The 17,999-nt window shown below is 35.5% G+C and overlaps 1 protein-coding gene across 1 annotated transcript in view; it reads left to right on the top strand.

Annotated features, from left to right (window-relative positions):
• The window catches only part of LOC126419145 (serine protease gd-like), a 273,858-nt gene extending 257,263 nt beyond the window's left edge, over window positions 1-16,595 (top strand). Inside the window, exons 8-9 of the mRNA XM_050086255.1 lie at window positions 6,799-6,955; window positions 15,622-16,595. Coding sequence (XP_049942212.1) covers window positions 6,799-6,955; window positions 15,622-15,833 — 369 coding nt within the window. The 3' untranslated portion in view covers window positions 15,834-16,595. The remainder of the gene's footprint in view (window positions 1-6,798; window positions 6,956-15,621) is intronic.
• The last annotated feature ends 1,404 nt before the right edge of the window (window positions 16,596-17,999 follow it).

Below are 17,999 nucleotides of genomic sequence, written 5' to 3'. Positions count from 1 at the left end.
CATGTGCCTGTTTTTAGCTGTCTCCTATGCTGTCCATTGGGACTGACATGTAGTCGTTTAACTCCTCGGTGTGTTCATGTTCTGTAGTTTTGACTTGGGAGCGTATGACCCTAGTTGTTCTTTGCGCCCTAAAGCACAGATTTAGCACTATTTGGTTTCATGACAGCTTATACACTAGTGTGCCAAAGATGAACACAATACATATGTACAAAGAAGAAAGGAGAGGGAACCCTGATGTTCCTTCCACAGAGCCAAAGTCAAATGGTAATTCTTAAACACATTTGCATTTAAGAGGTAATAATAAACTCGTCACACTCACGTCAATTTATATGCACTGATGTGCACAATATGAGTGTTGGCTATTTCAGCATGCATCATCAAAAAGAAAGCAGTTTACTGTATTTACTGTGCAGTTGTCACATAGTACAGAACACCTTTTTTTTTTTCTTCTGAAAAATTGTTGAAAATGTATTCCTGAAAAATTGACGCCATTATGGACCAAAGCAAATTACTTAATATCTTCAACAAAGCAATGATCATATGTGGAAATTTTATTGTTGATTTTCAGGAAATCTCTAAAGACCAGCAAAGCTTAATGGCCCTACTGGAAACATATAACATAAAAGCCATCATAGATTCTCCTACAAGAGTTATACCAACAACAAACTCAACAATTGATCAGATATTAATAAACACAAATGTAGATCACAAATTCTGTGCTAGAAATCTTAATACTGGCTTCAGTGACCACTATGCACAGTTCATTGTTTTTCACACAAGTTCGAGCAAAACAAATGAGAAAGAGGAACTTGTAAAAGAAACCAGAAAATTCATAACAAGCAAACAAACGTTTTTATACAGGAATTAAAGGAAGAAACCTGGTATGAAGTGTATACGTGTGAAAATACCAACAAAAAGTTTGAAAAATTCATGGAAATCTTCATGTCCTACTTTGAAGCTGCATTTCCATTAAAAAACTAAAAACATCAACTTCAGAAAGGATTATGACAGGTATTAGAATATCTAGTGCAGAGAAGAGAAGGTAACACAATATAGCAAAGACTCAGAACATCCCTCACAAATTTCATTTATAACTGTAGAATTACAAGAGGATCCTCAAAAATGTCATAAGGAAAGCTAAAACAATGGCAAATGACAAAATAGGTTGAAAATTCAAAAAACAAATCTATAGCTATATGAGAAGTTATCAAAAATCAAATAGCAAATGATACCAAACAACATAAAAATATAAGCTTATTTTATGAAGGACAAATGATTTCTTGCCCAACAAAAATACTTTCAACAAATATTTTGCAAACATAAGTGAACAGTTAGTGAGTGGACTGGAAGAACACAACAAAATACCACTTCCATCATCCAACAGCATAAGAAATGTGTGTACATCATTGTTCCTTTCACCCACAAATACAGAAGAAATCTCAGCTATAAAAACCTTGAAAACAGGGTACTCATGTGGAACTGATGGAATACCAGATGTGATTATTAAAAAATGCTGTCTTGCCTTAGCTGACCCTTGACACACTTGTGCAACAACTCACTGGCATCAGAAACCTTTACTTTATGCTTGAAAATAGCAAAACTCAAACCACTGCTAAAAAAAGGAAATCTAGAAAATGTTTCAAATTAAGGGCCAATAGCCCTACTGCCTGTATTTTCAAAAATTAAATAAAAAATTTGTATAAGAGACTGTCTGATTTCCTAAATGAACAGAAAATTCTCTGTCCCACACAGCATGGTGTTTCAGGAAAGGTTATTCAACAGAGTGCAATATTTGATATTCTTAATGAAATCCATGCTAACTGGATGAGAGTGAGTTTGTGACAGGCATATGTTTTGATTTATTCAAAGCATTCGACGTTATTGACCATAATGCCTTACTGCAGAAGCTTGACCAATTAGAAATTAGAGGTGTATCCAATTAGTGGCTCAGGACATACCTATGTGGACACCGATAGGTGGTTGAAGTGCAATGTACTGACCATAAAAAAAAAAACAGCTACTACTATTCAGGATACGAAAATTTGAAATATGGTGTCCCTCAAGGATCAGTATTAGGACACATTTGGTTTCTCCTCTCTGTCAATGACCTTATATACAATAAGTATTGCCAAACTACCCTCCAATTTGCATATGATACAAGTTCCTTATTAGAAGAAAAACTAAAATTATAAACAAAGAAAAGACAGTAGCACTGAATTTCTACAATTTACAAGGAAGGCACCACCCAAATATGCAAATAGAACTAAGAGACGGAGTTCTTGAAAGTGCTGACAGCACAAAATTTCTGGAACAACACGAAATGGGAGGTACACATTGAATATCTTCAAAGCAAAATCTGCTACATGATGAGGATCTTAAAAAGTTGTTGCAGCAAAGCCAGTCTGTTAAATGTATACTACTCCTATGTGCATCCTGTAATTAAATATGGCATAATCTTCTGGGGCAATGCAACAACAAATATTAAATTTTTCAGGGTGCAAAAGAGAATATTAAGAATTATGGAAGGGGTAAACAATTGGAAATCATACAGTCCCATATTTAAAAAAATGTCAATTCTTCCTCTTCCTTGTATTTTTATCTATGAAACATCAGTTTTCATAAAACAATGTATTGATAGACACCCAGATTAAAAAATGAAGACATACATTCATACAATACAAGACAAAAATCTCATCTTCATTTGAAGCAAGTGGGAGCATCAGTGTGGCAAAAAGGCACTCTACATATTGGGATAAAAATTTACAATAATCTGCCTAATCACATTAAACCAGTGAGTAAGCTCAGTAGTTTCAAGGCTAAACTAAAGGCATATTTAATTGATAATTGCTTTTACAGTCTGACAGAGTAGCTAGAAACCAATCAACAAAAATAAATATGCATTATGAATATTCTACTTTGTATTTTGTCTCTAATGTTTATTGTGTATATGGTTCTTTGCTAAATTACTTTAATATCTTCTGAGTAATAAAACCTTCTTTTGCCAAGGGCTGGGTGCCCCAAAACATGATTATGTAAGACAAAAGTGCATGGAAATATTTGAAGTAAGCAGCTCTTATGGCCTCCTTATGTGTGGTTGATGCAATTATGCATAAGGCAAATGTTGCAGAATGTAGTCTTTTTTCTAGATCTAGGGTATGGTTGGACCAATTTAGTTTGCAATCTATGTACACACCCAGGAACTTAGCTGAGTCAACTTGCTTTATTTGTTGTTCATTATATTCTGTATATGTATCATCTGGTTCTCTATGTGCCATATGAAACTGTACATACTGAGTTTTTTTTATATTCAGAGAGAGTCAATTACAGTTAAACCATTTCAGAATGTCATCAAATGCATTGTTCACAGATGTTTCCCGGTTGTTCTCTATTGCTTTATCAACTATAAGAAAAGAATCGTCAGCAAATAGGGTGAACTTGCTCAGTGAGGTGGTGCAGTGTGGCAGGTCATTTATAAATATAAGAAATAGTAAGGGTCACAATACCAAGCCTTGAGGCACTCCAGTGTTGACTGTGCCCCACTTGCCTAAAGCTGGGATTCCATTACTGTCAGTAATTATAACCCTTTGTTTCCGATCTGTATGGTAGGATTTAATCCATGTCTCCACTATTACACTTAACCCATAGTAGTCTGCTTTATTTAGCAGAATTTCGTGGCTGACACAATCAAAAGCTTTGGATAGGTCACATAGGATTCCAATTGGTGCAAATTTTCTGTTAAGAGATTCAAGAATTTAATCAGTGAAAGAGAAAATGGCATCATCAATTGATAGGCAAGGCCTGACATTGACTGGGAATGTTACGGCTGATCAGGTGATTAACAATTCTCCTCTATACCAGTTTCTCAAGGAGTTTTGAAAAACTTGTTAGCACGGATATTGGGTGGTAGTTTGTTACATCAGTTTTTTCACCTTTCTTGAAAAGTGGTTTCACATGGGCATATTTTAATCTAAGTAGAACAATACCTTGTTTTAGGGATTCATTAAAACTGTGACATAAGACTGCATTTATATAGCAATGTCAGTGCTTAAGTATCTTAGTTGAAATATTATCAACCCGACAAGAGTTTTTTGACTTCATCTCTCTGATTGTCTTATTGATCTCACTAATTGTTATCGGGACTATCTGCATCTGGCAAACTCTGGCATTTTTAGCTTTGTGCAGAAGGGCTGTCACATCACCCACTGAGCCTTCACAGCCATTTTTTTTTCAGCAGCTGTTAAAAAATGTTTATTGAAGATATTAGCAACTTCCTCAGTATGTTTTACAATATTTCCCTCCTGAATTAATTCTGTGTCAGTCATGTACTCTACTTTTTTACCACTCTCCCTTTTTATAACTTGCCAGATGGTTTTTGATTTGTTACTTCAGTTATCAATTTCAGATGTTACGTACATAGTTTCGGATTTGTTTATTACCCTTTTTAAAATATTACAGTGCAATCTAGAGTCCTCCTTTTTGATGGGATCATTAGGTAGCCTTAGGAATTCATATAAATTACTTTTGTTCTACAGGAAATTCTGATCCCTTTAGTAGTCCAGGGTTTCCGTTTTGCGGCCTGAGGATTGTTTCTCAAGATTATTTTTGGGAATACAGCTTCAAACAATGACACAAACTCATTAGAGAACAGATTAAATTCTTCATTAATATTCCTTTTCATAAATACAGGGGTCCAGTCAATTTGCAGTAAGAGAAGGTTGAAGATTACTAAGTTATCATTATTGACTGGCCTGTCAGTTTTAATGGAGTGTTTCAGTTTATCACGCAGTTTGATATCGTTTACTGTAAGCTGACAGATCATTGAGAATTTGTCTTACAATAATATTGCTGCTTCTGTATCTGTCCAGGAATACACTGTCAATTATGCTCTTACAAGTACTAGTTACTCCAGTGGAAAATATAACTACTGAAATTAGGTTAAATTATTCCATTAGGTGCTCTATTTCTGTTCTGCCATTAATTGTAGTTAAGAAGTTAATACTAAAATCACTCATGATAATTAAATCATTGTGTTTTTTATGACGACGACGACTAAAATCACTCATGATAATTAAATCATTGTGTTTTTATATATTTGTTCAAAACTTGTTCCAAAGGGTTTAGAAACATACATATTTTCTCTGCAGGAGCCCTGTAAACTGCCAAAATTATAACTGACTTATTATTTGTGGTAATTTCCGTTCCACAGACTTCAAAGTGAGAATCTACACTGTAAGTACTTATGTCTAGGAATTTATATTTTACATTAGTTTTAACATATATTTCAGTCCTTCCTTTCTTCTTTATAGTACTACAATAGCTAGCTCCTAATGACTATCCATCAGTTTGAGGCATTTCAGTTCCGCTTGTCACATGGTGTTCTGTCGGACATATTACTTGTGCATCGTCATTAACGTTGAGATTTAGAAGTTCCAGTTTGCTTCTGAGACCACTGATGTTTTGGTGGAACACACAGAGTTTACTGCTAATGGTATTTCTTGGTTCGTTGCTATGTTTCGATAGCTTAGCATCTCCCCATAAACTCGGACTGTTTGGCAAATTATTACACCTCTTAAGGCTTATTTCCTACTTCACTGAGCACTTTATTCACCACAACTCATTTTTCCAGGCCATTTAGATGCAGTCCATGAATCATGAGAAATTGGCAGCCAATATTGTTTATATTCACTATAGTAACACTTCTGAAGTATTTAGCAAATGATTCATATTGTTCATCAGCTACGCTTATTTCATGATTCATGCATGACCATTGTGGTAGATCATGACGATGTAGGATGTTGATAACAACAACATTAGTATGAGTTAAGTGACTCAAACATTCCTTTAGTTCCTGACAAGAATTTGATATTTCGTTTTTAAAGATATCATTCAATCCTCCAATTAGCACAATCTAATCATTAGTGGATAACTTGCTGACCTCTGCCGAGTTGGCATGTTTCCTCACTTCAGTTAAACCTGCACCTGACTTGATGAATCCCATAGCACCAATCATTGTAGATGCCTCATTTAGTATATGAGAGGTGATTCTGTCCCTGTGGCTGTCGACAATAAGCATCAGTTTTCTTCTTGATTTTTCTTCCTTGGAGCTTAGAGATTGTGGATGATGGTGTTCGGGAGTAGCTGCATGTTGATCAGACTGATTACCTTCAGAGCTGTTATTCACCTTAGCACTACTTATTTGAGTGTCTGTCGTATGCCAATTGAGTGTACCTTTGGTGATACATCATGATGAAAGGGTTTTGTCACTGTAAATACTGTGATCCTTAGAACTTTTTTTCACTTGTATGACTGGCAAGCACTTATTTGTGATGTATATATCAGAAATCTCAGAGAGATCTGGGCTGTTGTTCTTATTGAGTCTGCATAATTCACTCTTCCACACTTGTACATAATGTACATTATTCTTTAGTGAGGGGACTGGTTTGCCACATTGATAATGAAATGTGCTTTTGTGTATATATGTAGGATTAGAAGGACTAAATAAATAAAAAAAATCTTTATGTGGATCATTCTGATATCTAGTATTGGTGCCATTAGCTGAGCTGAACTAAGGTTGAGCTGTTCATTTGAAGAGAAGGTGTGTTAGTACTGGAGGAAAACAAAGGCATACCACATCCAGTGCCATGTCTAATGAAGCAAACCAACTTTTGGGTTGAGAACAGCTTTTTGTTATCTTGATCTGCTTAATGCTTGGATTTTCACTCTAATATTTAGTTATTAAAATATTATTTTATTGTTAAAATGTTACGTGTGTAATACGACATTTTAATGTTACATTAGGTTGTTGGATGGGGCCGGGATGAACTGGGCAACAGAGTCACTGATTTACCACGCAAGGCAAATGTTCCTATTGTGTCCAGAGAAGACTGCATAAACAGCCGGAAGGATTTTATTTTCCTCGCCAATGAACGGACATTCTGTGGAGGCTTTCGGAATGGTTAGTGCCACTAGTAGTTTCATCAGATCAATATAAATTGAGGTAAAGACATATATAGGAACTGAGTCATGCAAACAGTGGTAACATGTAAATTGGCTCACTAATGATTAAGCAAATAACAAACATTAAATGAGGTACTATGTAAACTTCAGATGGATTAACTGCAAGCAACAGTTGATTACACTTTGTGACATAGTATGGTGGATTCTTCCCTCTGTTAAGTTTTTCTATTCCCATAAATAGAGAAGGTTTTTTTCCTAAGTCTCTATTTTGTTTTCAATATGTTTATCTATTGGCATGTAACAGTCACATGAAAGTCACAACACATTATTTAGATTTAATTTCACTTGAATTTATTGTTCAGGTTATAACTTTGGTTGTTCTGTTTACCTAGATGTAATTGATTCCCATTAGGACACTCATAATTTTAAAATATATAATTAAAAGATGCTAGTACTACAGTTCACAGCATGCAAAACCCTATGAGCTAATCAGTCTATTTGAGAAAGGTAACCCCTGGCAACAGAAAGCTAAGCATTGTTACTTACCAGTAACATATTTGAAATGACCTAACACTGATCATCCTCTGAAATAATTATACATAAAATTCTGAGCCACTTGCAGTTTTTGCTTCAGATTTTGCCCTAACCACAGTTAGATTCTGACTTCTGAGTACCTACTTTTGTTACCTTAATTTTTCTGTATGATATGATGTACAGCACAACTAATTAATTAATTTCATGTAATTTACCTTAATTTGCAATATGGCACCCCATACATGTAAACAAGGGGATCCACATTGCACAAGAATAATAATGTACATCTATTTTTTCTAAATTTCTAACCAGCAACATTTTCTGTATGTCAAAGTCCCATTACTTCTTGTAGTTCATCCAAAACAGTAAAATCTGCCTCACCCAATTTTCAAAGCATAATGTAGTTTACAAAATAACAGTTTACTCTTACATCCATCTTCAGGTAATTGGACATCACCCAAAATTGGCTCTTAATGGTTAGAAATCCCACAAGAATGACCTATGTTGGTAGAGATGTGGTGACCTTTGCAAGTTACCTTAGAAGACAAACCAAAGAAAGGCAAACCTATGCTTATAGTGTTTTTATATCTAGAAAAAGCTTTTAAAACTGTTACTAGAATATGCTCTTTGAAAGCCCCAATGTGGCAGGGAAGGGCACTCATACCCAGGGACACAAAGGGTGCCATCCTGTCCCCTCCCATCCCCTAGTTCTCAGGACAAGGGAAAAAATTTAATGTAGTCAGACATTTTTCTTTCGAGAAAATGATTTAAAAGTAGGCATTATGTAGGTTTTTAACAGGGTCAGACCTGAAATTTTTTTTGTCTACTTAAAAGCTGCCATTCATCTTTAGAGTATAAAAAAATAATCGATACACCCAGGTCGTGGCCTCCCCTACAAGCTATGATATGGGTGCTGTTGGTAACAGGGATAACGTATAGGGACCAAAACATTTGTGACAAGTACCATTTGATACTTGTGAAAATAATAAACATTGTAATCATTGCAAACAATTTTTTAAAGAAAAAACTATATGTGATTTTATTGGAGCGATCACCAATGTACATAACTGAGAGGTGGAAGTTTGAATGGTAAATGCAGAACTAAGAAGAATTTTGAAAATATACTCAACTAGAGGAAGTGTAGTTCAATGATTTCCCTGGATATGTTGTAGTTACATTAATTAACCCAACACTGTTACAAATTACTCTCCATTTATTGCATCTAGTTTCAACAGTCGAACTTTACTTTTTCATGTCCAGAAACCAATTGTAGTGTTCCATTCAAGTATTAGGCCATGTTCAGGGCTTCTTTCTTGTCCAAATCATTGAGGTTGCATCTGCAGGGGCAGTTTGGACAGGACAGGATGTGTTCCATGTCTTGCACAGCACCAAAATCACTTATCATTCAAATTACCATGACCCCACATGATCGTAGTATTTTTCACTGGTGCCATGCATGTTCTTATGCAGTTAAAGGTCCTCCATGTTTACCTTTTACAGCATCTTAGCTGTTTAGGGTCACACTCAGTACCAAAAAGAGCATGTTGATCGTTGATGATTTGTCTGAGCTTTTCTGTGAATTTGTGAGATGTTCTTCAGGACCTGGGACTCATAAAATGAGCAGCTCTGTAAAGATTTGGTAGAGGCATAGGTTCCATACACCCTGTTGTGAGTCAACATGTTTTATTAATGCTTGTGTAGAACTATTCACGTGGGTGGATCTGGTCCATACTGGGCAGGTGTATTCAGCTGTAGAGAAGCATGGTGCTTTGGTGGTGGGCCTCAGGATAGTAGTTTTTGTTCCCCAAAGGATGACATGGAAGGAGTCTCTAAGAGAGCTTTCTCGAAATGGGAAAGCATAAAATTGATCAGAGAATGCAAGTGTCCCCAGCAAATGTTACCCACAAAGATAACAGCCAATCCTTCCACCACCGGAAATCTGTCTTCAACAGTCAAATAAGTACATTATTTTACACATGTATGGCAACAACTAACACAGACTATTGACTTGAACTGAACTACACACACACACACACACACACACACACACACACACACACAAAAACTGTACTGCACTGGCATGTGCTGACAGCACAGTATAAATCACATGTAACAGTTACCGTATTACATAGTATTACTTAAATGAGTACATATTTTGAATTACAATAAACACTTATAAAACCCTGGCAATTTGAATACCAGATTCATTACTGTAAAATATGGTGACAAGTCTAATTCGAATCAATTCAATTTATTAGCGTCCTTGTAGTACATCATCAAAATGACATAGGACTTGTCAATAAACATTACAATTTAAAATACATGTACATGAAAATTTATAATTGAATTTACTTGCCACTTAGACATTACAATTTTAATAGAACTATAAGAGCATTAACATAAAAATATACAAGTAGGATAACATCATACAAAAAAAAAATCTATTGATTCTCACATCAAAGATTATTTCCATTCTTACATTAACACTGTTTCACACTTTCATAGAAACAGCAAGTATTTAAATGTGAGCAATTACACATATTTATTATGTCAGGGAAATATTAACTGTACTTTTATTGTCAATGATTCATAAACTCTTCAATACTGTAAAAACTATTGCTCAATAACATGTTTTTTAATTCTCTTTTAAATATGTGCAGTTTTGGTATTATTTTTAGTTCTTTGGGGAGAGCACTGTAGGGGATTTTGGGTTGGTTAGTACACTTTTGTGATACATAGCTGTTTTATGAATTTCTCTGTGGAAATCATTCCTATTCCTCGTTTCGTAGTTGTGAAATTCTCTGTTTAATGTAGAAAATTCCTCGTGTTCTTTTAAGAAACATATGCTTTCATATATGTATAAGGATGATAGTGTCATGATTTTTAATTCTTTGAAAGCATGCCTACAAGAATCTCTATATCCTATACCTTTTATTATTCTGACTGCCTTCTTTTGTAGTCTAAATGAATGTTTTGTTAGACTGTTGTTCCCCCAAAACTGTACACTGTATCTTAATAAACTGTGCAGCTTTTAAGCAATCTAAGTATATAATATAAACATAATTTCAATACCAACACATCTTTAGACTGAAAAATAGATAAATACCATTTGTAAACAATTAGTACAGAAAAAAGTTACTTTACATTTTAATTATGCAGTATTTTTGTAAGTAACATCCTCCCAAGTTTCAACACAATATCAGCAAATTTCTACAGTCATGTGTTTGACAGAAGTTTCCTAATTTTCTTTCAAGTTAATTCTAAATTGTTATGATGCCTTCTAGAACTTTTCAAAACCAGTTTTTAAAGAAAAGAAGAAGAAGAATTTTGGTATCTTCTGGAGTAATGTTTAATATACTTCATTTACACCCTAAACATACATCAAAATTGGTAGACAACCACAGTTTACAGTAAATACAAAAGTTTAAATAATTTCGATATTTGTACTGAGTTCTTCATTAAATTAAGGGGATCAGATTCTACACCAGTCTGTACTATTACATGGTTTGTACAAGAAGGGAACAGAATAACTACCGAAGAGGTGATGAGCCAAATTGGGGTGAAAAGCAATTTACGGTACAAGTTAACTAGAAGAAAGAATTGGTTTTAAGGATACATTCTGAAACATCCGAGAATAGTCATTTGTTTGTGAAGGTAAGTGTGAGAGGTAGAAATTGTACAGTGAGACCAAGGGTTCATTCAGTACAGTAAGCTGTTTCAGATGACTGTAGGATGCAGTACTTCACTGTAAATGATGCATGGTCAGACTAACGTGGAGGACTACATCAAAGAAGTCTCCAGATGGTAGACTGTGCAATAAATACAAAAAATTTGTTAATGAGAATAATAGAAAGAAGTCAACTGTTTTCATACCTAAACTCTGATATTAATGTTGTGCAGTAGTTGCAGAGCTTAAATGTTTAAGATAGTCTGCAACATGTGACTTTCATTTCAATTATTATCAATATAAACATCTAAGAATTTAGATATTCTGTTTCAATTTCTCTCATTCACTAATTCTAATGAATGAGAATTGCCTGTATTGTGTTTTGTCAGTTTAGTGGTAGTCTATTCACAGAATTAGTACATAATCAATTAATTATTAATTATCAAGAATAAGTATTTACATTTTCAAGTGTTGGAATTTTTCAGTAGGTTGCATTGCCAGCAAAGAAAATTATTTCTGCTTCTTGTACATTGACAGCTGAGCTATAAGTAGCGAGAAGGGCAGACCAAATATTGACTCCTTTGGGACACATTTAGTGATTGTTTCCTTTTCTGAAGATATCTGTTTCATTCTGTATGCCTCTGAGATTTTTAATGTGACACTCCAGTTTTCGTGCAACATAATTAAAAATATCAAACAATAGAAAATCCAGGATGGAATGTAACAATACCAGAGAAGGAAAGTTGCTACTCACCATATAGCGGAGATGCTGAGTCGCTGACACACACACACACACACACACACACACACACACACACACACACACACACACACATAAATGCAAATTGCACACATGTCTGCAGTCTCAGAGAGCTGAAACCACACTGTGAACTGAGACTGCTGACAAGTGTGTATGTATGTGTGTGTGTGTGTGTGTGTGTGTGTGTGTGTGTGTGTGTGTGTCTACTACTGACAAAGGCCTTAATGGCTGAAAGCTTTAATTGTGTGAATCTTTTTGTTGTGCCTATCGCGACTCATCTATACTCGCTCTAGTGGGTACACCAAACCACAGGGGGGGGGAAAAAAAAAAAAAAAAAAAAAAAAACCACATGTTCCTGTAAGTTCGCAGTAGGCTGAGCTCATGAAGTGAATGAAGCACTAAAAAGTTCAGTGACGTAGCGAAGTCAGCACAGCAATAAAACAGTTCCAGATCGAGACCAGAAACAAACTAAGTCAACTTGGGTGTGCAGTGGTGTCATATAAACAGCTACAGTGTACGGCAGGAAATGAACCATGCAGCAGACTCAGCAGCAAATATTTTCCACCAGGTGCCACCATATGATGTGCATATCTTGGTGGTGGCTCTGCTTACAACAGCAACCACTGTTGGATATAAAAAATACAGTACACTGAAAGGAACATGTAAGATGGTTGGCATGAACTCATGGGCCTAGAAATGAAAGTTAGATTGGTTTTATTGAGAGCAATCACAACTTTATTTCAGAGATGTAGCTACTACAACAAAAGAAAAAGTTTAGAAGAGTAATGAATTCAAGTTACAGAATTACTGAGTCTTGGCTCTTGGTGGTGTAGTTCGGAAACAAGGTAAACATTAGTGACAACTTGCAATGTTTGTCATGACAACGTCTGACACTTGGGATCTTGCGCTATGCCAACATCAATAGATGCTGAATAAAACCATCATAAAAGATGTTGATGGAACATGATTAATATTTTGTAGTTCTAAAAATTAAAGTTAACATATATTAAATTGAAATCACTGTATAGGAAGCCTACTACATGAAGGTGGAATGGATCATCAACAGCGTGCTAAAAAGTTTGGACAATAAAAAGATGCCATATTTAATTTATGATGTAAAACAGACGTGTCTGTCAGTAAAGGAAGCCAGCACAGCTGGAAAGCTATTTGTTTCAGGGCACACTTGGTGATTAAGAGGTGCCAAAAATAATTGGGCATGAAATGGGTAAAATAGTTACCTGGTACTTCTGGCACATACTTGCAACTACACTGGACTGGTGTGCACTGCACTCACTTATTAATCCAGTGTTGATATCAGAGTGGAAAAACTGGGCATCCAGCTTCAGTCTTTACTGAGATCTACTTGAGACTGGGCCATGGAACACATAGTAGAGTACCTTTTGCATACAGGACAGTGAGAATCTATGGTAAAATGGTTCTGGATATGAAACTTCATAGATAAATCAAACTCTGGTGAGATGTAGTAGCTAAAGTCACAAGCTACATGGCATTGTGAGAACTGAACTGCCAAGAATATGGTTGGGAGAAGTTGACTCGTTTAAGCAGAAGCAAAGATTCCTTCTCATGATAGTTAAGAATACAAAGTTTTTGGAAAGCAAGGGGATCAAAGGTGTACTTGCAGCAGATGTTACCAGCGTGGGCAGTGGAGTAATGTGATGATATGCTAGCTGACAAGAGCTTCGCTGGCCACTGATATTTGATGAGCATGGTACGTTGACTCCTGCTGTCACTGAAAGTGAACAAAGTAAATCACCACAACTCAAATCCCTAGTCAGTACCTCAATATCCTCTATTACCTGACTGAGGGTAGCACTATCTTTTACAGTACTTATGATGTGATACCTCGATCATAGTTTTTCTTACTGCTGTTTGCCTAAATCCCACTCATGGCAGCTACTTTATGGCATGACCTCCCTTTTTCCACACAGCTCAGCTTGTGACACATCTCTTAAATTCTTATTAAATGTCTACGATGCCATACTTCAATGTACAGCTGAATGTGGCTTCTCCTCTTCAACAAGTTAGAAGCTAGATCTGTTCTGGAGCTCCCATTTCGCCTTATTCTGTTACCTTTTCCCACATCCCTCCCTCCTCCCCCCCTTCCCAACAATTTAACAATTTCTGTAATTCAGTTTAAATGTCCTCAGTTTATGGCTGATGGACACAAAACTTAATTTTCTGTTCTTTAATCTTCATATCTTTTAAATATACTATGCATATTGATGAGGGAGCCTCAGTTAGAATCCTGTTTTCTGTTCCACTCAAGTTAAACTGCAGTTCACAATCCGTGCACATCAGCGTCAACCTATTAACTAACCTTCTGCAACATGCACATTTGTTGCACATGCTCATACTGTTACATAAGGGGCAATTGAAAAGGTTGTATTCGCAAGTGTTGCTGCAGCATACATGCAACCCAGCATGACTCTGATGCTGGTATGTAAGAACTGATATGTAGGCAAGGGCTAAGTGTGGCCTTAGAATGGAAACTTCCTGATCACCCGTTATAAATAATTACAAATCTCTATGCATTTCCAGATATTAGTGGCCTGTTACACTTAAGTTTATACTAACAGGTAAGCATAAATAAATTAGGTCCACCAACTTCATAAACTGAATGTCCACACATAAGCTTAATCAAAATCAATCCTGGAGTAACTCGTGTGGGTTAACACAAAATTCTTGACAACTTAGCCTTTTAAATGAAATACAAATGCAAACAATTAAAGCCACATGGAGTTTATCCTGTTTCATCATAAGCAAATTTAAATCTGAGTGTATGACTTTCTTTCTCAAAAACTTTTCACTTGCAATAATTAATATGACTGGAAAAGTGAAACTTTCATTATTTGAACTAGAATATGCACTAATACACTTATTTACTATGTAATACAGAACAAAGTAACTAACAATAATTAACTAATAACTTAACATTATGGTAGCAAATAACAGGGTCTCATATGGCACAGGCATTAACATATACAATATGTCCTGGGTGGAATGGTCAGTTTCACAAATGCAGTCATTTAAAGCAAACAAGTTTCAAAAGGACATATGCCCTATTTCAAATGGTTTCTAAGATAGAACACATTTACTGTCATTGTGTCAACATATTTCAATAATGTAGAAGAAGTCAGGATGAACAATTTGATATATTACCACTTGTGGTCTATCAAGTTGAGAAACTACCTAAGCTATAGCAAATGTATGTCATATATTTTCAGTATTTTCTTGTTCTCTTCATGCAGACGATTAGTCCTAGAGAAAATATGAATAGGACCTTTTGTGCTGGAAATGTAATGTAGCTCAATTTCGTACTGAGACACATTTTTGCTACAGGTCACAGTTTTTGATTTACGCAAGAAAAGCATGCCAAAGTGACATAAAATGTGTTACATCTCGGAAACCATTTGTATTAGAGTATATGTCCATAAGTAGTCTTTTGTTACAAATGAGTGTTCTTGTCATATTGATCATTTCTCCTGGGTCACCCTGTGTAGAAAGATATCTTTCCCTTTCTTTCCAGTGTATGTGAAGCATGGCTCTGAGCACTATGCAACTTAACTTCTGAGGTCATCAGTCATGTGAAGCATGTTACAAATTTCTTTGCCATCACTGATGCAGCTTAGCCATTTAAGAATATTTTCTGACATGTACGACTTTTGCTTTCTATTGTCAACAGAGACAGGGCCCTGTTCAGGTGACAGTGGAGGTGGTCTCTTCCTTCCCTCTGATGGAGAAAGTGGAAGACAATGGTTTCTGCGTGGAATTGTAAGCCTCTCTCTGCGTGATCCTGAAACGGGAAGCTGTGACTTGAGGCAATACATTGTCTTCACAGATGTTGCACAGTTTCGGAACTGGATTTTGAAAATAATGCAGAAACAGGTATACTGACCATAACAGAAGTGTGATTTACTTCTTATGTTCAGGTGATTCTGAAAACTAAGAGACAATAGTGACTGTTGATCAAAACTTCAATGCACTTACAATATTATGAAGAAGACAAAAACCATGATAGTGGTTACATGCTGTGCTGTGACGTGACAACTGATAAAATATATTAGTAACTGTGGGTGATGTGTTTAGTACTGTCTATGTTGCAGGAAGAATCTGATGGCAGTAGCAGTTTCAAAGAAAGTACATGTACCATACAAAGTACAAAAGTTGATGGAACCTATGGATAGTGCTTTACCATACATGTTAATAAACTGAAACCTACCCATAATTCTATAATAATTACTTAGTGTGCACATCTGCATTTGATTTACTATAGAAAAAAAACCTTTTTTGTGGTCATCTAGTTACTAAACCTTACTACAGAATATAAAGACGTTGCAGAAGATTGAATTCAGGATGTATTCTGCAAATTTTTAAAACATTAAAACCTCATAATAATTACATTACTTAAATTTCACTGTTGGCTGGCTGCAGGTGATAATTTTAATGGACAAAAATTTGACAATTTCACTACAAGCAAATATATTTTTGTAAACTATTTTTTACTGAGATTCATTTTCTACTTGCTACCAGAAATCAAATAAAAATACTGGTATTTGTGCGCAGAGATGCAGAAAATAGAATGAAAAGACTGTAGTGAATCCAGTCATGATATCATAAAGCAGAACATTTTTCATATGTCATAGCATAACTGCTAAACCTGATTAATTTTGTTTTAGAATCTATAATTAGTTACAAATATGACAACACAAACTGTAATTAAGTGGTTTTCTAAAAAACTTGATATTATTTCAAGATTGTGGTACTGTTATATGAGTAGCCATTCTTGTTTAAACAGAAAACAAAGGTCATGTAGCTACAGTAAAATCAATAAAAAATTTCACTACATTCTCCAGTACATCCATTCATACCACTGTCCTGTTAATAGTATTAAAAAGACAGTTGATAGAAGAAAAATGGTTGGTTGATCACAATACTAATGGGGTGCACCAGCCACCCAAAAAACACATTAAAATCTTTGTCAAGTGGAATTGGGCCTTGCTACCACACAAACTGTCATCAGTTTTCTTTCTATGTGGACATGGGAGTGGCCAGGATATGGAGAAATAAAGCATAGGAAGACAAACTGAATGAGAGACAACAACATGTAGGAAACAAGTGCAAAGAGGGCTTGGAATTGGAGAAAAGCAATAATAGTGATAGGCATGGGACAAAAGGTAGATACAGATGAAAGAATGATGCATGTGAAGACTGAAGCTCAAAAAGCTGTGGAGCAGACAGATATGTTTGAGAGCCTATGCCAGGTTACATAATTCTGAGAGGTGCAGAGGCAGTGATCCACACAGCATTAGCTACAAAGTCAACATTAAAAATGAATACTTTGTGCGTAACAATAATATCCTCAGCAATTGGGTATAAGCAGATTCACCTTTGGCCACAGCTTGACAGTAACAGTTGGCATGGGCAGATGGTCAGTTCATGTACAGAGGTGTGAAAATTATTAGATTCGAGGTTGTTTTTTTTAAAAAAAAGTACATATTTTAGAGTTCAGAAGCATTTATTCACCAAATGGGAATGCATTAGTGTTTGTGTGTATGCTTTTATTCTTAATGAGCAATTTAACATGTCTTGGCATTGTTTCTATGGGTTTTGAGCATGAATTTCTGACATCTTCATAATGAAGTCATATTTTGATCAGCTTCTCAATGAGTTGCAACCTTGTTGTAATGTTGATCTTCCTCAACTTCTGCTTAACAGTTGCCCACAAATTCTGTATAGGGCTCATGTCTGGACTATTTCCAGGACAAGGCAAAGTTTTTACAATGTTTTCAGCTAAGAATTGCGCAATTGACTTAGCTTTCTAACAAGGTTTAACATTGTGCATGAACACAGTCACCATCGGGAAACCATTCCTTTCCCTGATGCAAAAGCCTGTTTTCCAGAACTTTCCTATACTGATTTCGATTCATAGTGCCTTGCACAATGTAGAGGCAGCCAGTACCCTTTGCTGACATAGCCTTCCACACTATTAACAGTCATGAGATATTTTACGGTCTGTTTTGTACAAAACTCAGAAAAAACTTCAACTGTTTTTCAGAAATA

Source organism: Schistocerca serialis, chromosome 9 (genome assembly GCF_023864345.2).
Source record: "Schistocerca serialis cubense isolate TAMUIC-IGC-003099 chromosome 9, iqSchSeri2.2, whole genome shotgun sequence".
Lineage (NCBI taxonomy): Eukaryota > Metazoa > Arthropoda > Insecta > Orthoptera > Acrididae > Schistocerca > Schistocerca serialis.
Note: the sequence above shows the minus strand (reverse complement) of the source record. Positions and strands in the feature narration are given on the sequence as shown.